General features: G+C 40.9%; 2 protein-coding genes across 16 annotated transcripts; both read left to right on the top strand.

Annotated features, from left to right (window-relative positions):
* The first annotated feature begins 231 nt into the window (after positions 1-231).
* LOC108626093 (ankyrin-2) lies at positions 232-24,301 on the top strand. 15 transcript variants are annotated; one of them, XM_018026537.2, is made up of 28 exons: positions 298-354; positions 2,834-2,935; positions 3,023-3,155; positions 3,220-3,383; positions 3,566-3,721; positions 3,812-3,940; positions 4,008-4,205; positions 4,376-4,672; positions 5,433-5,630; positions 6,455-6,601; positions 7,557-7,706; positions 7,921-8,061; positions 8,217-8,372; positions 8,543-8,839; positions 9,036-9,219; positions 9,298-9,417; positions 9,494-9,578; positions 9,727-9,744; positions 10,025-10,249; positions 10,324-10,469; positions 10,563-10,771; positions 10,886-11,090; positions 11,163-11,352; positions 11,431-11,569; positions 11,877-12,150; positions 12,232-12,372; positions 15,206-23,048; positions 23,133-24,301. In XM_018026537.2, the coding sequence occupies exons 1-27, from the start codon at positions 313-315 to the stop codon at positions 23,032-23,034; spliced, it is 12,075 nt and encodes a 4,024-aa protein (XP_017882026.1). In that variant the 5' UTR covers positions 298-312; the 3' UTR covers positions 23,035-23,048; positions 23,133-24,301. The 15 variants fall into 15 exon arrangements, with proteins under 15 accessions (XP_026670327.1, XP_026670325.1, XP_026670326.1 ...); XM_026814533.1 differs by lacking the exon at positions 298-354 and adding an exon at positions 1,852-2,054; XM_026814526.1 differs by having other exon boundaries at positions 232-354; positions 9,548-9,578; positions 9,742-9,744; positions 10,886-11,352.
* On the top strand, positions 12,910-15,189 carry LOC113464494 (uncharacterized). Its single transcript, XM_026814550.1, has 2 exons — positions 12,910-12,992; positions 13,130-15,189. Exon 2 carries the CDS (start codon positions 13,266-13,268, stop codon positions 14,223-14,225), a length of 960 nt encoding a protein of 319 aa, XP_026670351.1. The 5' UTR covers positions 12,910-12,992; positions 13,130-13,265; the 3' UTR covers positions 14,226-15,189.

The following is a 24,301-nucleotide window of genomic DNA, read 5'->3' as shown; positions in this document are numbered from 1 at the left end:
GAATTTATATATAACTACAATTCTGATTCTCGTATTTAAAAATTGAATCCTCGGAGGCTCGGTTGCTCTTCTCGGCGACCGAGGATATTAAATTAAAAAAAAACTTAAATAATCGTTAAGCGGGTTTCATTGATTTAAATAAAATATATGCATATGTAAATCATCGAGGCAGATGCACCACAAAGCCGTTCATGAGAATAAAACAGAATGCTATAAATATCCTCCGAGTGACCTACGTTTTCAGTATGGGGCGTAGGAAATATACGTATACGTAAAGTCTGTCAAACGAAATACACAGTTTATTATTTGGAAATGACGACAGAGGAGACATTCCCGCCGATCATTAGGTTCCAGGTAAAAGAATGTGTGGCAACGTTTTGTGACACGAATGCATTTTCCTATTTGTGTGTTAAAGCTTGCGCATCACGGCACACGTACACGCATAGGCGTTTCAAATATTTCTTGTTCCTTCCAATAAAAGTTTCCGGTTATTCTAGATTAAGTAATTACGATCATAATCGAGGCATAAATTATTCGATGACAAAGTCATGGTTGTGATACCGATATCGGGAAGATATCGACTGTGTGTCATCTACAAAGTTAATATTTATGTTGTAACATTGGCGAATGTCCAGCGTTTAATAAGTTGATATTTTTAGAATGACTCAGATATATATATTTAACGTATTATTAATTCAATTATAAACAATTGAAAAGTTACGCACCTCTGCATTTGATTAAGCATAAAATAACAAGTTCGCGTTTGATAATAAAAAGTTTCTTACGGAAATAGATATTTTTCCGTGTCAATGACCCTGATAGCCTTGAGTTTTGAGAGCGTGTGATAATGTTTGAAGCGACTGAGGATAAATAATTTATTTTATCTCTTCTTATATTCCCTGCGATTGACAATAATATTTTCTACAATGTAATAATACTAATAAATGATTATTCATTTACTGCGTTTTACAATTCTCTTTAACCCGTCCATCGCTACCAATTTAAAAGAACGTTACATTTACCATTTTTATTTAATGTACAGTATTTAAGCGTATTCATTACGAAGTAATGTAAAATTAAAAAGAACGTAGTATAAGCTAGTTACACCTGCAGATGTAATGTGTAAACGTAAATCAATATACTGCACGTGTAAAATAAGAATAATATAGCTCTTCTTATATTAAAACAGTATGCAAGATGCAAGATAAGGAATAGATATTTATAAAGTAGTTCGTCTAGATCAAAATTTTACTTTCCCATTTATTTCTCGCCGAAGCAATCTAATAAGATTCTGTTGAATTTGATTTCCGTCGAGCGGATTCTGGTAGAAAAGCATCATATTTATAGTAATATTCGCTCGTCAGCGATGATTCGCACGTTGCGAGACCTGGCTAATCTTCCTAGGCTCCTATGCGGTGTCTCACCTAAAACAAGGCCACCTAATTGTCCATGCAATACTAAAAATACTCCTTATCTACATAAAAACGATCTCCAAGACCGATCGTAACTTGAGAAGAAAAAGGAGTCTGAAACACTCGTATGTCTGCAGTTGGCAGATTTTTGGAAGCACACGTTCTTTGGTGGCATGAAAAATTTAGATAGCTCGTTTTAGGCGAGACACCCAGTACACCCCCGGCGAAGGGATGGAACGTCCGCGTGTAGGTACGTAGTATGCGTGTGGGAGTGCGATCAAGTTTGATAGGCGCTTGCGCCCCGCGGCCCGATGACGAGGCCCGATACGCGGTGATACGAGCCCGGCGGGGGAGTAACAAGGACAGGTGGTCCGAGAAGGGGGTGAGAAAGGCAACGGCGATGCAACCCCTGTTTTTCCCGTAATCGTTGCCGCTCGATTCTGCGCCCTGGTTTGGTATACGGGGCGGCTCCTATATTCCTATTCACCTTTTAGCGTTACCCCAGGAGTGCATGAATGGTGATTTAACGCGTGCCGAGGAAAAAGAAGCTTCGCGTCCGGCGGCCGCTGGCCAAGTGAAAGATTTAGGGATTAGCGTCTAGCCCGGTCATTGAGCACAATGGTCACGGACAGTACTAGTCAGGTATGATTCTTTTTAATTTTGCGTAGCCGGAGCGTAGCCGGTATTCTACTTTCTCTCTCTCGATGCTGATCGAAGGGGTGTGAACTTCGTATGACACATCGTACGATTTCCCTCTTGAGAAGAAGCGCACCATTCGATTGCTCGTTACATAAAATCTCGCTCGGTTCCTTTGAACACCCGACGATCTCGAATAATTCTGTATGATAACCATTGAAGAGGCGTATGAAAAAAGTATTCGGGAGGGGGTGATTTGTAAGCAAGTGCGTATATAGCGAGGGTAGACGTTTCATGAGCCGGTTGTCGCCGTGTGAATCACTGTTACGCGAGTATTAATCTTGAACGCAGGCGAAATGTGCAAATAGATGCAAATGATTTAGCGCAGAGGATTCATCAAACGGAATTTGCATAAAACGCGATGATAGGATAAAGGTCACGGTCAAATCACAGCATGTAATGGTACCAATTGCATTATATGCATCGGCTTGTCGGATTTACTTAAACGTTCGAAGTAAACCGGGAATGCAGAAGAATTGACCGTATGGTAAAATTAATTTCAATTTCGTAAACGCTTTTAACATCCAATTTCAATAGGAATAGATATACGCATGTTATTATACAATATAATAATCCATTTATTTATATACTATACATAGGTGTATGCAGTATTCGCTGATCATGTACATATCATTTTAAACGACAATATTTAAAATTGTCAGTGACAATTTTTTTTAATGAATAAAAGTGATGTTATATTTAATGGTGCACTGCTTTATGCTTAGGCTGACGACACGACAGCATTTCTTCGTGCTGCTCGGTCTGGGAACCTCGAAAAAGTGATCGAATTCCTCGACACCGACTTAGATATTAATACAGCCAATTCGGTAAATAGATAATTATTCATTTAATAAGCACAGATCTTCAGAACTTCAAATACATGGTATTAATTGATCTCGTAATTCGTATTACAGAACGGCTTAAATGCTTTACATTTAGCATCGAAGGATGGCCACGTTGAGATAGTAACGGAATTATTAAAAAGGGGTGCTAAAGTGGACGCAGCCACGAAGAAGGGGAACACTGCATTGCACATAGCTTCGCTGGGTAAGAAGGATCATTCGTATTGTAATTTATGCCTCATTAAATAACTGTTTCAATATGGTTGCAGCCGGCCAAGCGGAGATAGTAAATATTCTTATTCAATACGGTGCTGCAGTGAATATTCAGTCTCAGAATGGGTTCACACCTTTGTATATGGCTGCCCAGGAGAATCACGATCAAGTCGTTAAATTGCTTCTCAGTAACGGAGCCAATCAAAGTCTCGCCACTGAGGTGATGCATTATTTATCGGTTGTTTACGTCGGTACCTTTTTCAAAATGAATTCATTATCACATCGTTGAGAAAGTTTTTTAATAAACTAAATAACGTGAATACTATTTTACAAAGGAGCAGTAGTTCACGTCACTGAATACGTAATTTTATTGTATCGCGATTAACAAATTATGATTTTCAGGATGGATTTACACCTCTTGCTGTGGCGATGCAGCAAGGACACGATAAAGTTGTCAGCGTTCTTTTAGAAAACGATTCTAAGGGAAAAGTTAGACTACCGGCGCTACATATTGCGGCTAAGAAGGATGACTGTAAAGCTGCCGATCTATTATTGCAGGTAAAAATGTACCTTAATAATATCTTACTTAAGAATAATGGATAATTCTTCTTATTATTTTTGATCGATTGTATCTTGGTGTTCTTTTAGAATGATCACAAGCCAGACGTTACATCGAAAAGCGGTTTCACGCCGCTGCATATCGCCGCTCATTACGGTAACGAGGAAATAGCCCGATTATTAATAAAACGTGGCGCCGACGTGAATTATTTAGCGAAGGTAAGATAAAACCGGAACCAATAACGAATACGTATTGCCTATTGATATTCGCAATCCGTTTTATCAGCACAACATCAGCCCTTTACACGTGGCCGCAAAATGGGGTAAAAACAATATGGTTAAAGTATTATTAGAAAATTCCGCGCAAATCGATGCTAAAACTAGGGATGGTTTAACGCCGCTGCATTGCGCGGCGAGATCCGGACACGAACAAGTAATAACCACTCTCCTCGAACATTCCGCACCCATCAGCGCACGGACGAAGGTAATCCACAAATTTTTCATCTAATTCATCAGTATAATTTTTTTCACAGGGACCATAACAAATTTTAGAATATTAATTTATTAGACTATTCGTAGAACGGTAAATGACGATGTGTTCCTCATTTGAAAAGAAAGTTTAACTCGCTCGTAAATGCGAATGGCAATTTTCAGAATGGACTGGCGCCGCTGCACATGGCATCGCAAGGCGATCACGTGGATGCTGCGAGGGTGTTGTTATACCACCGAGCGCCGGTGGACGAAGTGACGATCGATTATTTAACGTCCCTTCACGTCGCCGCTCACTGTGGCCACGTCCGTGTCGCGAAACTGCTTCTCGACCGAAAAGCCGACCCGAATGCACGCGCTTTGAACGGCTTCACGCCGCTGCACATCGCCTGCAAGAAGAATCGAATAAAAGTCGTCGAACTGCTGTTAAAACACGGAGCCTCGATCGAGTCCACCACCGAGGTAATCGATCAATCTGTTATTTAATATTGCCTATAACACCAACTTTCAATCGCAGACAGCTTCTTTCATTTTCATTTTTCATTTTTTATAATTAATTTCCCATAATTCTGACGCTTTCGTCAACAATCCCCGGTTTAATTAGAGGGAACAACTAAAATCGGATATATCGTACGTACGTGTACCTACACGTGGGAGTGCTTACATTGATCCTATCTGCATTTAAATAGACCTCTCTAATGAGATGCTATGTTTAGAATGTTAGTTCAGAGACGCATTTGAAGCACTTTATACACACGAATTTAATTATACACGTCAAGAAATGAAATTCATTTATAAATTACAGTAATTAAATAAGAAGACAAGACATAAAATTATGATTAATGTATAAATAATATGACAGGTTTAAGTGAGCACTCTTTTAATAAATCATTTAATTATTAAAAGACTGGTTATTTGAAGCACTTTATACACACGAATTTAATTATACACGTCAAGAAATGAAATTCATTTATAAATTACAGTAATTAAATAAGAAGACAAGACATAAAATTATGATTAATGTATAAATAATATGACAGGTTTAAGTGAGCACTCTTTTAATAAATCATTTAATTATTAAAAGACTGGTTAACGGGTATAAGTACTATCACGATGATCATTTCTATGTATCTACTTTAAACGCGCGGAGGAGATTTTTCGAACAGATGTGGACGTGACGAAAGAATATGTTAACCGAGAATGCATTATGTATATTTTCCAGTCTGGACTGACTCCGTTACATGTGGCCAGTTTTATGGGATGCATGAATATCGTGATATTTCTACTGCAACACGAGGCGAATCCTGACGTGCCAACGGTAAGGGGTGAAACACCTCTGCATCTGGCAGCTAGAGCTAATCAGACAGATATTATACGAATTTTATTGCGAAATGGAGCCAAGGTCGATGCTCGCGCAAGGGTGAGTAAAGAATAAACGAAACGGTGTTAATGTTGTCAGATTTTCTTCATATTCAAAAACGAAACTACGAACTTTTAATGAAACAGTACATATAAATGATCGCTTAAAATGTGTTCACTCTTGTTGAATGGTTCGTATATTCCATTAACCAGTCTCGTTAGTTTCCGTTCGTTTGCTTGCATTATTATTACTGCATTTCGTTTTCATAGTGCATACGCATTATGTTTAGACGTAAAAAGTTTCACAACTTTCGTTTCAAACATTTTTCGCTGGCGGCAACAGGTAAGCAGTTATTTGCAATTAACAAAAATTTTGTAAAATCTGAAGGGGTGACAAAATCTCGGGATAAAAATTTCTTTTTTCTCAAAATTTCGAAAAATGCTTCAAATAAAAGTTGTAGGTATTGCTATTATCTAAGAAGGGTTGCATAAATTTTTTTTCTATCTCGAATACTTCAGGAGTAATCGATGAACTCCTGGACATACAAATAAAACAGAATTTGATGCGTCCGAAAAATACTATTTAAATTCTTGGCACGTAGAATGACGTCTCCCATTGTCCGTCATTGTATGTCATGGAGTTAATTATTTTGTCCATCGCCAAATACTTCTTAACAAGTGGAGTTAGAAGGAAATTACGTAGAATTTTTTTTTGTATCTGACAACTACAGCTACATTACATGCTCCCTTATTTCGTTTTTTTAAATCTACTACAAAACAACTGAATTTAAAGAAAAGGAACTGACCTATGTTTCGAATCTCACCGACTTCAATCCATGTCAATCGTATTTACGTGATACGATAATTCTTGCGATTTCTTCTTAGGAACAACAGACACCCTTGCACATTGCATCGCGGTTAGGAAATATCGATATTGTTATGCTGCTACTGCAACATGGTGCAGCAGTCGACACCACCACGAAGGATATGTACACAGCATTGCATATCGCAGCGAAAGAGGGGCAGGAGGAGGTAATGTACAAAGAAATTTCGAAAATAGCGGATTATATCAGCACACAGAGTAGATTGTACTTATTTTGGACGCGGTACCGCGAATACCTTATATAGTCACGTAGTTTTAAAAATGAAATTCTGCTACACACTCTCTATCTCTCTATCTGTTGTTTACACAGCCTCCTCCTATTTATATCATTTCACACTTTCATTTTGCACCTTGTTTATTAATTTCTCGTTTATACTTGTTATATTTTATGTTAAGTTATTTATCTGTAATGAATTTTAATAAAATTTTTCATCGTGCATCACTTATTATTTACGTTGCCTTCTTTCGACGCTGTGTTTACCGTTCATAATTATTAAAATCCTTAAAAAAGAAACATGAATAACCCGACCTCATTATTTTTTATCCCACCCTCGTATGCTCATTTACCATTTATGTGTATCTGTAAGGTAGTTTTCGCAAGGTAAGAATTCGAACGTTCTTCGAAAGTAGACGTGCATCTTGATCCATGGAATGTAATACTAGATTATTTTTTATGTACATTTAATTTAATACCTTGCTTTATTGTGGTTGTGTATTTTACTATACAAAAGTTTATTTTATATAATCAGCTACGTTACAATACAATATATTATTTCCTTCGATCGAAGCCAATTCATTGAATGCTTTTGTAATACAAGATGTGAGTATGAATTGTACAAATTTTATTTCAATGATTATCTCGAAGGTAAGTTGCATATATGTATGAAAGATATAATTACGAATTGAAATTTTAGGAAATCATGTTTTTTTAATCGATTGGCTCATTATAATTGAATTTGTGTTTTATGATCAGATCGTGTATCTCATTTTATATTTCATGTATGTAGACAGTATTTTTATATAAGACAAATATGAATTACGATTACGTACTTTTTTAAGAGTGAACAAACTTCTAAACTTGAGTTTGAACATTTTTATATACAGGTGGCAACTATTCTCGTGGAAAACAATGCTTCCCTTAAAGCTACAACTAAAAATGGTTTTACACCCTTACATATCGCAGCTAAATACGGTAACATGAGCGTAGCAAAGATATTGTTACAAAGAGATTGCAATCTAGACGTACAAGGAAAGGTTTGTACATATTATTATATTTCTTCATTAAATATTATAGTACAGAACCGATTTTTTTTATTTTTATTAGAATTTAGCATTTAGACAAATATTAATAAAAATTATTAAATTATTTTTATAAAGTCTTCCACAATAAATTTGATAAAAATAATTACTTTTCGATTATAGATTCATTTCTGACTGATAATTATATAATACAATATAAATATTTCAGAATGATATTACTCCGTTGCAATTGGCATGTCATTACGACCATCCGAATGTTGCAAATCTGTTGCTGGAGAAAGGAGCGTCTCCGCATTTAGCTTCACAAAATGGGCATACACCCCTGCATATAGCCGCTCGAAAAAATCAGGTAAAAACAATCATGACCAGGAAACATTGTCATTGAAATTATTTGAAAATATTCATAATTAGTACGACTATTTAATTTCTTAATTTCTTTTCACGTCTGGTAAAACTATTTAATAATTGAATTTTAAGAAAGAATCATTAATAAAAACTCTGCAGATGGACATTGCTTCAACGTTGTTAGAGAATGGGGCGAACGCGAATGCGGAATCTAAAGCGGGATTCACGCCCTTACATTTGAGCGCGCAAAAGGGACACTACGATATGACGAATCTGTTGATTGAACACGGAGCTGATCCGAATCACAAATCGAAGGTCGGACAAAAACGATATATTTCTAGATTGAACCTAAACGCTTAGACTGACTTTTATATTATTTTTAATATGTTTGTAATTACAATTTTATTTCCTTTAGTATAAAGTGTTAACTATTATAATTTAATAATAATTCTAATTCTAATTCTCTTTCAATTTATTATGTACAGAACGGTTTGACCGCGTTGCACCTGTGCGCCCAAGAGGATTTCATTAAAGTAGCCTCTATTCTCGTTAAAAACGGTGCGAACGTGGAAAGCGAGACCGAGACTGGATATCGGCCGATACATATCGCAGCGCACTTTGGAAATTTGTCGATGATCCGATTTCTGTTGAAACACAATGCAAGTATCGACGTGAAAACTAATCAAAATTACACACCGCTTCATCAAGCCGCTCAGCAAGGTCATGCCCACATTGTTACCGCTTTGCTAGAAGGAAATGCATCTCATAAAGCACGCACCAATGTGAGTAACATTTTTATATTAAATAGATGAGAAAGTTATTATCTCTTAAAAAGAAAGCAAATATTTATTTTTAATGAAACGTTCACTGTATTAAACGACAGAACTTTCTGATCAAGTTAATATATTTTTGTTTTATAATTTTTCATCCAATTAAACGATATCGAGGTAAACGACGAAAATGAAATAATTATTTTAGGACGGTTTAACTGCGTTGAACATAGCTCAAAAATTGGGATATATATCTGTTATGGAGGTGTTGAAGGGCCTGTCTTACGATACATTGGCACCGGATAATAAAAATTGGGACGAGAAGTACAAAGTAATTGCACCCGAAAGTTTGCAGGAAACTAGTTTCATGTCCGACTCCGACGATGAAGGAGGTACGTAAATTCATTTTATTCATCATTCACATTTAAAAAAGAAAAGAAACAAAATCTACAATTAGTATTAATTTAAAGGTTCAGACGCGTTGATCAGCGAGCAGCCGTATCGGTACCTGACGGCGGACTTGATGAAGAGCTTGAGGGACGATTCCCTGCCGATCGACGTTACGCGGGACGATCCGGTGCATAGACAAGGTAAAGGCATGTTTAAGCTCGCTGTTAAGTTGTCACCACATCATTTTACGTAATCTATCGAATTGTTTGTGACTAGTCACAAAAGAAGAGAAACAGGAGTTCACTCAAAGCAATAATTATTGTCTAGCAGAAAACTTTGATACTGACGGATTTAATCTGGGGTATGTACGGAACATTTCACGAAAACCGCTACGATACGCTATTTTCATACCGCTTTATTAAGTATAAACATGCATATTTATTCAAAGCTTGACGCTTGTCGTGTGAATTATTATTATTAATCGAATTGAACATTTTTCATTTACACAGCCGGCTTCATTTCAGATCGTAAGTAACCATCGTCGATGTAACATTTTTCACGTGTTCCAATGATTAGAGTGAAAAATAGAGGAACTAACGTCCTGCGCTCTCCACTATCAATTTTTTTATATATTCTTTTACAGTTTTCAGTGTGATCACTAAAACCATTTCACGTATAACGGACAAAGTCCTGTTCATGATTCCTAATTCCAGTAGAACTGCGTAAATTGTAATTCGTACTGTTCGAACGATTCATCGTTGCACTGTGATATGAAATAGCGGAAACAAAAACCAGTTGAACTTATAGATTTCTAGTGAGCTTCTTGGTGGATGCTCGCGGGGGCGCGATGAAAGGGTGCAGGCACAGTGGCGTACGGATAATCGTGCCACCGCGAAGAGCGACGATGCCGATTCGCGTCACGTGCAGGTTGATAAAACCGAACAAAATCGCAAATCCTCCTCCTTTGATGGAGGGCGAGGCTTTGGCGACTCGTATCATAGAGATGGGACCAATTCGCGCAACGTTCCTGGGGTAACTACCCCTTCACCCACATTATATTCAGAATATTATTGTTAGAAAAACACAATATTTCGTTTCAATTCCAGACCTGTGTTACTCGACATACCGCACTTCGCGTCTATTCGAGGCAAGGAAAGGGAGATTATCATTCTGAGAAGCGAGAACGGAGAGACTTGGAAGGAACACGACAATTCTGACGAGAATGACACCACACTCTTGAACACTTCATACGGTACGATATTTTTCAAATATTATAATTTATATTAATCAGAAAATTTTAATTAGCTTTTTATACGAGAGATAAATCCACTGTCATGTTTTACAGATCCTCAAATGAGCGCTGCACACTCTGGCAGGATCACTCGCATAATAACGACGACTTTCCCTCAGTACTTTGCCATCATTACGAGAATTAAGCAAGAAGTTCATGTAATTGGTGCCGAGGGTGGAATCGTAACGTCGAGCGTTGCTAATGACGTTCAAGCCGTATTCCCGCCGGGTGCATTGACGAAGAAGATCAAAGTTAGATTACAGGTAAATCGAGCCAATCTTCATTACCTTCATAAAATTGGTATAAATGATAAAAGAACAAATCTTCTACAGAATAAAAAGTAAATTAATGAATCTTATTTCCTTCTCTTTTTCCAGGCACACCTGATACCAGCAGAACTCACAGCTAAATTACTAGGCAATTGTGTGGCCGTGTCACCGGTAATAACCATCGAACCGCGACGCCGGAAGTTCCATAAACCGATCAGTCTTACGATACCTGTGCCCCAAGCTGCGAACAAAGGGATGATCAATCAATACGGTGGCGGAACCCCGACGTTACGTCTTCTTTGTAGCATCGCAGGTAAAGAAAATGTCCCTTTAACTAAAACGTATTCTACCTTGTCTTTGTTAATTGTTTGGAAAATGACCGAAGGTGGTACCAACGAATCGCAATGGGAAGACGTCACCGGCTCGACGCCACTGACTTTTATGAACGACACGGTATCTTTTACTTCTACCGTGTCCGCACGGTTTTGGCTAATGGACTGCAGAAACATAGAGGCGGTCCCGAAAATGGCTACTGAGCTTTACGAGGAATCGTTATTCGTGCCATATATTACCAAGTACATATTAATATAGGTTTTAATCTAATTAATATTGAGAATAGTTCACTTGTTTGTATAATTATTATTTTATTACAGTTTTGTTATATATTCGAAACGAATGGATGTGCTCGAAGCGACGTTGAGGGTACTCTGTATGACGGATGGGAAAGAAGGGATGCACACTTTGGAGAGGCAAGAAGAATTCGTTGAAATTGTCAAAAGCCGCGACGTCGAAGTGAGTATTATTAACAAATCGTTGTTGGGTTACGTACTTTTACGTATTTTGGAATTTACTTGAGCGCGAGTCATGTAAAAGTCGTGAACGACACCTGCTCTCCCCCGCAAGTCTAAATACACCCCCATATATTGTGTTAATTAATAATTGAGTTTAACTACATATTATTATATTCGTTGATACGTATAATTATTTTGGCGTACGTATTTCTCTCACCTATCAGTTTCCCTCGGAATACACAATCGGAATAATGAAGATTCGATGAAGGTCCTATTTAGTTTTTTAAGAATTGATATTTCTTTTACAGGCACTGGATGGAAAAGACCTTTACATCGAGTTCAGCGGAAATTTAATTCCCGTGACGAAGTCAGGTGCCCAGTTGAAGTTCACTTTCAAAGCTTTCCGACAGAATCGCTTGTCGTTCCACGTGAAAGTGAAAGACCCGTTGTTAGACCCGGTGGCTAGAATGCTGTTCATGCGAGAGCCGAAAATCGCTAAGGGAGAGCCGCCACAGCAGCCGATTTGCGTGTTAAATATTGTTCTTCCAGAGATGATAACTAAACTCGAAAAGCAAGTGAAAGGTAAAGTTCTCAGTCGTGTAAAAAATGCACACAAATTACAAGGGGATACAAAACTTAATGTTCTCTTTTTGCAATGTGAAGATTCGAATATTATCAATCAGAAATTGGATACTTATGAATCGAAATACAAGAAGGAGCATAAAGAGAAACGCGACGAACCTAAGGACACTTCGCCCTCTGAAACGAAATTTATTACAGACACGTTGCAAAAGGAAAGAACAGGTATGAATTTTTTTTTTATTTCTTTTCTAGATTAAACGAATGATAACGTTGGAGCAATGAAACTTCAATTTCTACAAAATTCGAACATTTTAATAAAACGGGATATTAGTGAATATCAAATACTAATTCAACTGTAAATAGTTTAAACAGTCGAACGCAATGAGACAATCCATTTGACTATGAGATCAAATGCAAGGTGCAAAAAAGAAAATTTACGTAAGCAAAGATTACCAGATACAAATTGCTTTAACATCATCATAATCTTACGTGGTCCAAATGGACGAATGACTTAATTACAAAAGTGGCCGTGAAATTTTTAAATGAATTCGATAGTAATACGTGAAAAAAAAGAAAAGTTGCCCTCGAAAAAGTTCAGTTTTGTACGAGGTAGCAATATTCCATCGTAATTCTATTTTCGTTTAAGAGGAAAAGATAATCTGCTTATGGCTCGAGTATCGAGTCAGGCTTCTTTAAATTTAATTATACGCGTAACACTATCAACAAACGTCTGACGTTACCTATGACGAATGCCTGTTTAGTTTGATCTGAACCTTCGCACGAGACACTACCGGTAAAAGCAATCTTCTTTGTACGTACCATTCTACCGCAGTCTCGTACATGTGAGTCTACTTTTTGAGAGAGAGAATTACGATTATAACAACCGTTTGGTTTTCGTTTGATTTAACATCAATTTTATATAATACATTTTTGTATTTCTTTTTCAACATTAATTTCCCTTTTCTATTACGATTTTCAGTTTCAGGTTTTTTTAAGTTCTTTAGTAATTTGCACGTAAGATCTGCGCGATAAATTTAAATAAATAAAAAACGGAGGAAAGAAACTTGAGAATTATTTAAGAAATAAAAAGAAGATTTCTTCTCAAGAATATTATAATGGAAGAATCGAGTGATCTGACTGAGGAGGTTGAAACAGAAAGTACGACGAGTAGAAATGAGAACGGATTATGCCCGGACAATGTTGTGGCCGACGATGAAGGCAAGGGAGCGAGCGAAAGGACAATTGAATGTCCGTACGAGCCTCCGAGTCCATCGAAAACGAAAGACGGTGTCACGGGCACGAAAGTGAAACGCAAAGTGCGATCAACGCGAAAGAAACTAAACGCGATGATCAGCAACACGTCGTTGTACTTCTCGGACACCGACTCCGAGGGCGAGTTAACGACGATCAGCGCTCCGGTCAGATCACTGAGCACCACGACGGAGGAACCGCAGGGGCCTACTATTTCCATAACGACAGACGATACAGAACCTATCGAGGGGATGAACATCCTGTCGCCCGACGACAGAAGCCCCTCTCTCCGCAGTTTCGTGGATAATCTCACGGACATAGACGAGATTTACCCGAGCGATGCGGAGAACGAGCAAAAAGAGACGCTGAAGGTTGGCGAGTCATCTTGTCAGGGTGACACGGATCTCGAAGACTTCGAGGGCGAGGACGAAGTGCAATCGACGATCTTCGTGCAACCCAGATCCGACATATTCTGCGATTACAGCGGCGAGACTGTGATGACCAAAGAGGGCGACGGGCCTTTCTCTGTAGAGGTGAGGAACAAGATATACCGTGAAGAGGCACCGCGTAACGAGCGCGGCTCTACGCCAGACATCGTCGTCGTGTGTAACACGGATGAGGAAGACATGGATGTGTCGGGCGAAGAGGAATTGGACGAAGCGTGCTGCACTCAGAAGGAATTTTTGGAGGATTTAGACGTCCTCACGGCCTCGCTAGTTGTCATGAGAAACGTCAATAAGTTGGAAAATATGCTGAATGTCAAAGATGGTAGCGACGATGCCGTCAGCGATTGCCATACCGACGTCGAAGACGTCGACAATTAAAAACACGGATTTGGAGGATAGAGAAGAACTGCACTGACGAAATATGATGCAAGAATTGACTGTTATAAATTATCACTTATTCAATATATGTTAATATTTTAGACAGAGTTAAATCTGCTTATTATTATGAAAAGAAAACATACATATTTTTGTAATGTTAAATATTTTTAGAATAAGTATTTCCGGCGATAAATGTTAATCTAACGAGAGAAAATTTACACAATATTGTGTTCACAAGATCAATTTCATTTTCTATGAGATTCATTCCTTTTTGCACCATTGCTTTGGGTAATAAAATTTTTGCAATTTTTTATGGCACACTGGAACATTAGATTCGATATAATTGAAAATTAACTGAAATCGTGAGAATTAGACGTGCGAACGGAGATCGCAGGAATTTACTAGACTTCGATGTTATCATTTGGTATTAACACAATCTTCTGTACTTATACTTGCAGACAAAACTGCCGTCCTCAACATTATCATAGACAACCGTATGGGCTATTAAATTTAAGTCAAGGAATAATATCCACGGATAAATGATTCTAATAAAGAGAAAGAAAGTATAATTACAGTTGAGAAAAAACAATTTAGAGTTTACGTGTATATTAAATATATTATGCTTAAAGTGCTGTGCGCATGTTACGAGTTCAAATATATTTTTGACATTGTGTTTATTTTTGAGAAAAAACAAATGGAAGAACAGAGTTGTTATATGTGTACGGTTAACAGAGTTTACGATAGTGTTGTGTCGATTAACAATTTCTTGGGCAAATTATACTTATATCAAAGTTATATATTACATAGATAACAGAAAATACCTCTAAATAGTAACGTGATAGTTTACACACTCACACTTACACGCCTACAACTGAAAAGAAATTGTAAATAATACGAAGAGAGAGGGAAGAATGTATTACATTATCACATGTAATTACCTTAATAAAAAGTAATGTGAGCATAATTCTTGGTTGTTCTAGATGCTGTCACTATCCACGAATTCCTTGCGCAAAAAGCGGCTTGTTCCCTAGAATCTGTAGATGCTAGTTATCCCAGTAAAGTAGTCGGGCAGGAGCAAGATTTGTCGCCGAGCGTCGAGAGACAAACCTACTCGGAGAAGAGGAAGTTCTGGGAGGACATATCGAGGAAACGGGAGAGTTACCAACGGTCAGAGTCGGAGATATCGCGTACATCTCAACTGACGGTGAACGAGAGTGACAGCGATTACGTGCAGAATGTCGTCACGGAGGACAATACGGCGGATATGGTCCAGGACATGGAGAAGTCGGAGACGATGGAGGATTTGAACGTGCCAGACATATCCGAATGCTCCGTAGCAGAGAAGGCTCAGTATTTCGAAGAACAGATACAGAAGGAGATCACTAAGGTTCCGGCCAAATTGCAACAACAGGACTCTGTTAAATCTGATAAGGACAAACCGGTGAAGATTCAAGTAGAGAGAGAAGAAAAGTATGTAATCGAGAAGGAGACCGTCGAAGTCGAACGAAAAGAAAGGAAGGAAGAGAAGGAATTTGTTACGGAAGATGAAAAAGAGAAGGACGAGAGTAGACAGGTTCACGAAGAAGCGAGCATATCTGAAAGAGAGGTGAAGAAAGAAGGCGTAAAAGCTGACAAGGCAGAGGAGGGTATACAGATTCAAAAGGAAGTAAGTATGCCTATGAGGGAGGTGAAGAAAGAAGAGATTGTAGAAACTGTTAAAGAAGTGAAGAAAGAAAAGGTTGTGAAAGCTGAGATAGTGGATGAAAAAGAGAAGGGCAAGCAGATTCCAAAGGAAAAAGATATTCCTAAAACGGAATTGAGGAAAGAAGAAATCGTTGAAACTAAGAAAGTAATCGTGGAAGAAGCTGAACAGAAAAAGAAAAAAATAAGTGTACCTGAAGAGGAGAAGAAAGTAGAGATCGCGGGAGTAGGGAAGCTTCAAGAACGGATGGAACAGAAAGTACCTGAACAGGTTAAAGATGTAAAAGCGGAGAAGAAAGAGATTAAAGAGTTAATTGTTGACGTTGCACAAGAATCAGTAAAAAGCGCAAAGGAAATCGCAGACGAAAGAAAGAGATTAGAAGAGACAATTGAAAAGATGGAAGAAATAAAGGAGAAAAAGCCTGCTCCGGAAATTAGTGCAAAAGAGCTTAAGCAAGAAAGGGAAAAGGAAGTGGATGAATCCATTGAAAGAATAAAGGAAGTGAAAGCGAGGGCGGAGAAAGAAGAAAAAGCTACTGTGCAAGAGGAGATGGTCGTAGAAACCGAGAAAGAAAAAGAAAAAAAGGAAGACGTTACAGTGAAACCAAAGACCATCGAAGAAAAACATGAAGCAGTAAAAGAACCACCGGTGAAGAAGGAAGTTACAGAAACGAAACTACATGAAGTAACCGCAGAAGAACTGAAAGATATACGAGAGCCTGCGGGTATGGAAGGTGACATTATGAAGAAAGAAACGCAAGAGGCTTTCGCTGATTTGATCGCGCAAGGCAGATCGGAAACGTCGGAAATCAAAACGTTGGACGTAGTTCAAGAGAAGACAAGTGGGAAACACGTTGTGACAGAAGAAACTACTATTTTCTACAAAGTACAGGAGGATGGCTCGTTGGTACAAGAACAGATATTAAAAGCGATTCGAGTGGAAGGGGCAGCTGACGGCGAGGGTGCAACGAAGGTGTTCGAGAAGAGCGTCACGGAGGGAGTGCACGAAATCAGAACGATCGGTGACGTTAAACCCGAAGATATGAAAAAGGAGATGCAGGAATTCTTAGAATTGGAAAGGAAAATGGGAATCGAAGAAGCGATGTCAATGAAAAAAGAACAATTGGAGAAAGGAGATTCTGATAGAAAAACGGTGACCGAAATCGAGGATAAGACGAAGAAAGAATCTCGTATTCCCATCTCGATGGCGAAGATGGACAAAGACAAAATTCAGAAGGAAACGAAACCCAAAGGAACGAAACATGCATTGGATAAACCTGATGACAAAGAATCAGACGAACAAATTTCTCCAACGACGAAGAAGAAGGAGTTCGAATCTCGAATTCCGAAACGTGTCATAGACGTGAAGTCAGCCGAGAAACCTGGAAAGAAAGATACGCATATTAAGAAAGAGAGCGAGTACACGATAACGGAAAAGAAATCGAGCGAGGAAGTGACGTCGAAGGAGGAATATTTAACCAGGAAAAGCGAGACGCAAACGTTCTCCAAAGCTTTCGCCGAATCGGCTCCGGAAGCTTTTAAGATGTTCGAGGACATGGATAAAACAAAGAGTGAGTTCGCGACTGTTACCTCTAAAGTCGATCACGAGAGATCAACTATGTTAGAAAAGAAAGAAGTACTCTCTTCTGAGATATCCAGTGGTAAAGATAAAATCATTACATTAGAAGAAAAGGAACAAGTAGAAAAGAAGAAGCTGTCCGAATCGCAGCTGAAGAAAGAGTCGCCGACTGAAACTTTAGAGGAAAAAGTGAGCAAGAGCGAAGAATCAGACAAGAGTGCGATTCAGAAAATGTCGATGAATTTGACGGAAACGCAGGAGGTGATAGACGCGAGCGCATCTGAGAAGAGAGCCGAAGCAAAGAAAGAAGAGACGTTTAAAAAACTATCGGACGAAGAGGGCGTCACGACTCGCGAGGCGGGTAGCACAGTATTAAGAGAGAGCGACGCGGAAGTGGCTATTCGAATAAAGAAAGATGTTTCCGGAAAGGACGAAGATGCGACGAGAACGGTGGAAGGCGAACCAAAAACGGAGAAAATATCGAAAACTAGATTCGCAGACGCGGACATAGAAACGCTTGTTCAAGGAGAATCACACAAGGAGACCAAAGAGAGCTTCGACGTGACACAGTTCGTACCGAGTGAGAAAAAGGCGAAAGAGAAAAAGGAACCGAGCACAACAGAGGAGAGTTTAGAGGAGAAGCAGCGGCAGAAGTTTAAAGAGATCGAGGCACGGACCATAGCCGAAACTCTGATTCAATCGATCGAGAGCGAGATCGAGGCGAAATCGGCAGCTGATTTGAAAGCAGAATTATTGAACAAGGGATACTTAGAGCAGATCATCAGCGAGAGTACCGAAACCGATCACGAGAAGTTAGCTGACGATTTAACGCGGAAGTTTGAAAGTATCATGAAGAAATCGTTGGACAAAGAAGATAAAGACCGAAGATTGAGATCGTCTATGCACGAAGAACTCCAGGAGATGAGCTCCTCCGCTAGAGACAGTATAAGCGTAAGTGAGGACATAACGAAAGACGAGGAGTCGTCCCCGCACGGGAAAGAAGAAAGTTACCCTCTGTCATCCTCTCAAGCAAAATTACAGGACAGGGACATCACTATGAGTCCCAGTAGTATATCTGAGCAAATCGATTTCGAGGAAACGATCGACGTTGATATAAACGAGCTGGAGAGCGAGTCGAAGCCGACGCTGAGTCCACAGTCGGAGAAACAACGATCGACGAAGTCGAGCAGCCAAGTGGAATTGCAGAGAGATCTTCCAAGCGATATAAGCCTTCCGCAAGATAAGATCGTTTCTGAGGCATCTGGTGCCAGGGTCCTGGAGATCCTCGAGCCTGGCTTGGACAGTCAGTCCAGGGAAGATTCGGTGGACGTGCCGTCTCTGGAGATGGACGAGCACAAGATATCCGAGCAGACCAGCAGAGGAATCCCTTCGCTCCACGAAAGTGCGGCCACCGACTCGTTTGAAAGACTGGCTCACGAAAGGGACATAACTATCAGTCCTAGCACCGTATCTGAAGACACGAACGTGGATTATTCGTTGGTGCAAGAGTCGTCGTTGCAGAGGGATCGTCCTCCAACGATAATCACGAGAAGAGCGGATAGTTTCGAGCTCGAGAGTCCGCCGCTGATTTCGCCAAAACCAAAAGTTCGTGGTTTGGAAATTAAACCTATCAATTGGATGATCGGCGATGAGAAGATCGAGATTTCTGAGACGCTTGAGCCGTCGCAGATTTTTAACCAGGAATTGGAGGCGTATGAGAAGAAAAAGGAGCGATTGTCCTCACTGGATGGGTCGACCGATCACGAGCAGGAATCGGGCACTAAGTCCTCGGACGATGTTAGCGTGATAGAGCCAATGAGGGAACAGGCAGCGGAAGACGTTCAAGGTCCAGTGAAGTCAAAGTTTACAGTGGTTCGTGTCAGCGAATCTGATTTCGAGAACGAGCTAGTGGAGAACAAGTTGGAAATTAGTTGCCAGGAACTGGTGGACACGTTGCGACGCGAGTACGAAGCGAAAACGCCTATTAAGGAGTACGAGGAGACTTTGCGCGAAGAGATTTCTAGCCAGCAAGCTGCAGAATCGAAAGAAATCGAGGAAGAAGTGTTTGAAAAAGAAGAGGTTAGCGTTACTACAGATGAACCCGTTGGAAAAGATCAAAAAGAAGGAGAGGAGAAGAAAATGGAGGACGAACCGAAGATCGACGAGGTGAAAAAGAAAGGGGAAGTCGTTTCTAAACTAGAAATGGAGTTGAAACTGGAGAAAACGGCGAAGCCGGAAGAGGAGGGCGAGAAACTGGAGCAGGAGGCACCGGAAACTGACAGGCCAGCGCGGATGGACGACGTGTTGAAGGAATGGACGGAAACGTACTTGTCTAAGTTGAAGCCGTCGAGCGAGGAGTACAAAAGGCATATGGAGAAAGCTACGGAGAAGCACGACAAGCACGACAAGCCTGGAAGATCGACGACAGTTCCTTCCGACACTTGTGCCTTTAAAATAAAAAAAGACGATCACCCCTCTAGTGTTGATTTAAGTGCGCGCTACGCTATAATCGTTCTAGATCAGGTAGTTAAAAAGGAGATAGCCGAGGTGAAGGAGTCGCTGGAGGCCGCTAGGCAGGATCTGATCGAGGAGCTGAGCGAGAACAGCGAGACTGTGATTCAAATCAAAGACTCCCCGTCGGAGTTTCGGTTTAAGCTGCAACCCGAGTCCATTCCGAACGATTTACCATTTTTATACACACCCTCGTACCCAGAAGCTGAAACGCACGAACCCGAGCCGACAGACGAGAAGAGGGAATCTCCAGTCGACAAGTCCGAAACGAGAGACGTCGCGACCGAGAGCAAAACAGAGGCTGACGAATCTTCCAGCAGCATCGAGGAGCCGATGCGTCCATCGAAGGAAGATGCACCTGTGATTAAAACCGAAAAGTCTGACGAAGAGACTGCTGCGATAACCGTCCAAGGTGATACGAGAGACGACGATGATGATCATCCTAGTCCCCTGCCCGCGAGCATATCGGGATCGGACGTAGACAATAAAGACGAGAGTTCTTCTCTGGCCCTGCCGCGTCCTGTGCTTCGAAGACGACACAAACCTGGGAGAAGCTCCAAGCATCCCACTTCCGAGAGCGACTTGGACCTCGGTTCCAGTTCTGGCGAGAGTAGCAATTATCAGTCATGCGAGTACGAGACCAGTAGCCGACCTAGTTCGTCCGACGTGGAGGCTATGCAATCCTGCGGCGTGCCCTCGGGAACGGCATCGGAATACGAAACTGCAATGATGTCCTTCGAACACTCGTCCACCTCGAAGCCGACCTCGCAGGAGTATCACACAGCCGCGACTACGATGAGCTCGCGCGAGTCCATGAAATCGCTGACTTCATTAAGTTCAGGCCATCTAGGTAGCATCGACAGCACGAGCGAGTTGTCTGAGACTCTGGTACCTTCCGAAGGCGAGGCGGACAAGGAGGAACTGGAGGAAAATCTGAACGGTGCTCTCGGAGAGGAGCAAACAGATTCATCGGATTCGTCGGGCAGTGAAATACCCATTGACGAGCCAGTAGATCAGATTTACAGCAGCTCCGTACCTTGTCGCATGAAACGGTCATCCGAGATGATCTTCCCTCAAGCCGTCGACGAGTCAGGCGCCGAACCTGAGAGCAAGCAAGAACCGACGAAGGAGACGAAGGGCGTCGATTTTGCCACGTCAACTTCGGCAGTTTCACCGACCGCGCTCAAATCCGTGGACATAATGACTGCGAGAGTTTCCGAGGACGGTGTACAGAGCGTGTGCACTCAAGTGATCTCGACTCAGGCTACGGAAACTGATTTACCCGAGAAAATCGACAGCGAAGCTCTAGATGTGGAGATGATCGAGAAGGAATCTGAAGAAGCCGACTTGGCGGCAGCGGAAGTCGAATCGGAAGTGCAGAAGTACACCGCAACAGGTGTTACGAGCGAAAGCCCTGAAATGTCGACCCAGACGACATCGATAATGCAACAGGCGAGCATGTCTACGTCTTCGACATCCGCCGTGTCCATTGACACGGTCGTGGGCAAAGAAAAGTCTGACCGTCATTCGCCGGACAGTGATTCGTTCGAGATGGTCGACAAGCCTGACATCATCGATGATTTCGTCGTGATAGAAGAAGTGGGTAGAGAAGCGGAGGAATACGATTCCGAGGGTAAGAGTATACGAATCAGTGCTATTCCCCAAGTCAGCGGCAAGCAGTTTGATCGAGATCTGGAGAATCTGATAGCTGAGAAAAAGGAGGACGGTCAGGAATCGACGAGTCAAAAGTCGAAGAACAACGAGTTGTTTGAATTCGAATGCGAGGAGAGTCCTCCGCAAATATCGAACGACGATCAGTATTCTCAATCGTATTCGGACGATGAGCAGTACGAGGGTGGGAAGAAGTGGATGGAGATGCAGTTCCAGGCGGACACGCGAGTGTACGATATCGAGTACGACCGAGGGCCATTGGAGGATATCAAAGAAGAGGAGGTCACTGACTTCGAGGCTGGCAGTAGTAGATTCGGGAGTTTAGGTAGCCACAAGGAATCGATAGGTAGCGTTGGCAGTATGCGTGGTAGTCTCGGGAGCACGCCTGATTACGACGTGTTAGCGGGGAAGAAATATTTCAGTAGACCGACGGATCACGACAACGTGTCGTTGAGCTCGTTGCAAGAGTTCGAACACCTGGAGAGTGCGGTGGCCGCTGAGAACTCGAAGAAGTTGCAGTGCGGCTCGCACGATTCCGTGAATAACGGTAGTCTTCCAAAAAGGTACATGGCCAGCCGCTCGGGACACGGCGACGACATCTCGCTGTCCTCTTTAAAGGACTTCGAGGGACTGGAGAAAGCGTGCAGGGAGGCGCATTTGATAGAATTGCGTGCTAGGGAAGAGGAGGACTTGTTGGAGCACGAGAGTCCTGAGAACAAGTACAAATTGGAGAACTTGCCGCGGACGAGAGTCGACACGAGCACGACGGGTTCGTTCAACGCAAGCACGTCGGGTTCTGACGATTATGAGAAGAGAATAAAGGAGATCGATGAGATCATACGGATAGCTCAGTCGAACGTCGAAAAGTTCGACCGGCAGGACGACACGACGGACGACGTATCGCAGATCGAAGTCACCGACGCTGGTGTGGCTCAGGCTGTGCAGCCTGTGTCGAAGCCCGAGGAGTCGGAATTGCCTCTGAGAGAAGGAAACATTATGGAGACCAGTACGGATTCTCTCGAGCTGGAGGATAACATGGAACAGAAGCATCACCCGTTGTGTCGAAGCTCCGACTCGTTGGAGATGAAGACCACTCTCGATTTCCCTTCGCTGAGTTCCGATTCGTTGAACAATGTGCGAGATGCGAAAGAACCGCAATCGGACGCGGCTGGTCACGCGAGCGACGCCAGACGCATCTCCTCGGATTCGCTGGACATGCCTTTGCTCGAACAGCAGGGAAGAGCAAGCCACGACGACGACCATTCGGTCACGTCGGACAATTCTCTGGAGCAGAGACCGGAAGCGGAAGCTGATAAAAGCGATCAAGCGAGGGGACCGAGCACATAGGAATATTTTCGTAGGTAAGTAAAAAGAAATCTCAATCTAGGTTTCATTCTATAAACTCACATCATTAAACGTAACTGAGGATAGAAATTTTGTTGCAGATAGTGGACCATCAAAGTGAAATATGTTAAGACATTGGTTCTCGAGGCTACAACGATGTATTATCGAACCAAATGCTTTACGTATATATACCTATATGCAGCATAACGCGAAGAACAATAACGTACTAAAAGGCAGTACTCGCGTGCCCTGTGTATACGCAAGGTGTTAACGCAATTTGTTTTTATTTTACGCGATGTTTTACATATAAAAGGAAAGGAGAAGATTTGTTTTACGCTTAAGTCGAGTAGTTATGGTCTCTGAAATATAACATTGTTATTATACAAAAAGCGAGGTAGAGGAGGAGAGATGCGAACGACGCTTATTAATTATTTCAAAGTGTAGTTAATTTTCTCATTTACGTATTTATATCATTATGTGTAATGTTGCTTCGTTGTTCATGTTTGTTTCTAACGATTACGCTGTACCGCAAAGGGAAACTGTAACTTTTAAACGCCATTTATATGTCCTACTTGTATGATAGTAACGTTATTATAAAAGAAAACAAGTGAAACGTAATGTTTTTGTAAATTTTTCGATTCTAACGTGTCTTTGTGACTACGCTTTTCTGAACGTGTCGACAAGTTACGAACGCGTTCACGTATTGCATATGCTGATTTTTTCGGAAGACGTTTTTGCGAGCCCCGGACGCTCGTCGATCTTGATCGCGTGGTGTTCATGAATGAGGGAAGAAAAAAATTAAAATATAATATAATATTAATTGAATAGGCAAATTTTATATACAAACCGTAACACTTAAGATAAGTAGGAGAAAACTATCAGGAGATCGAATTCTCTGGTCAATGTACGACGCGTATGTGCAAAATGTTGTAGACATTTCTTTTTTATGCGAAATTCTAATCGACTATGAAACGTTGCTTTAGACCTCTTGTTTGCTTGACTCGATGTGATCTTATTATATTGGTCATGGCGACGATTTTTGCGTTAAGTATCATCGAGGTTTTTGACAATGTTAATCATTTGTCTCCAGAGTCTGTTTTTCCATCGACGAAAATATAAATCTATACGAACAAAACGATTCTATATATAATCATTTATTGAAACCCCGCTATTCGTTGCATCATAGCCGAAGCAATAATCTTGTCAATATGTAACGAGTCAATAAAGGGAAGAGATTGTAAAATAAAACGAAGGAAGCAGTGAGAAAAAT

The sequence above is a fragment of the Ceratina calcarata genome, unplaced genomic scaffold, assembly GCF_001652005.2.
Source record: "Ceratina calcarata isolate Rehan_Ccalc_2016 unplaced genomic scaffold, ASM165200v1 scaffold39.2, whole genome shotgun sequence".
In the NCBI taxonomy this organism is placed as follows: Eukaryota; Metazoa; Arthropoda; class Insecta; order Hymenoptera; family Apidae; genus Ceratina; species Ceratina calcarata.
Note: the sequence above shows the minus strand (reverse complement) of the source record. Positions and strands in the feature narration are given on the sequence as shown.

Excerpts from the sequence above, each read along its gene's own strand:
- LOC113464494 (XM_026814550.1), top strand. The coding sequence starts at position 13,266 with ATGGAAGAATCGAGTGATCTGACTGAGGAGGTTGAAACAGAAAGTACG.
- LOC108626093 (XM_026814518.1), top strand. The coding sequence starts at position 313 with ATGACGACAGAGGAGACATTCCCGCCGATCATTAGGTTCCAG. Across the intron at positions 5,631-6,454 it reads AGGTCGATGCTCGCGCAAGG|GAACAACAGACACCCTTGCA; the intron begins GTGAGTAAAGAA and ends ATTTCTTCTTAG. Across the intron at positions 9,418-9,493 it reads CGATCCGGTGCATAGACAAG|TCACAAAAGAAGAGAAACAG; the intron begins GTAAAGGCATGT and ends GTTTGTGACTAG.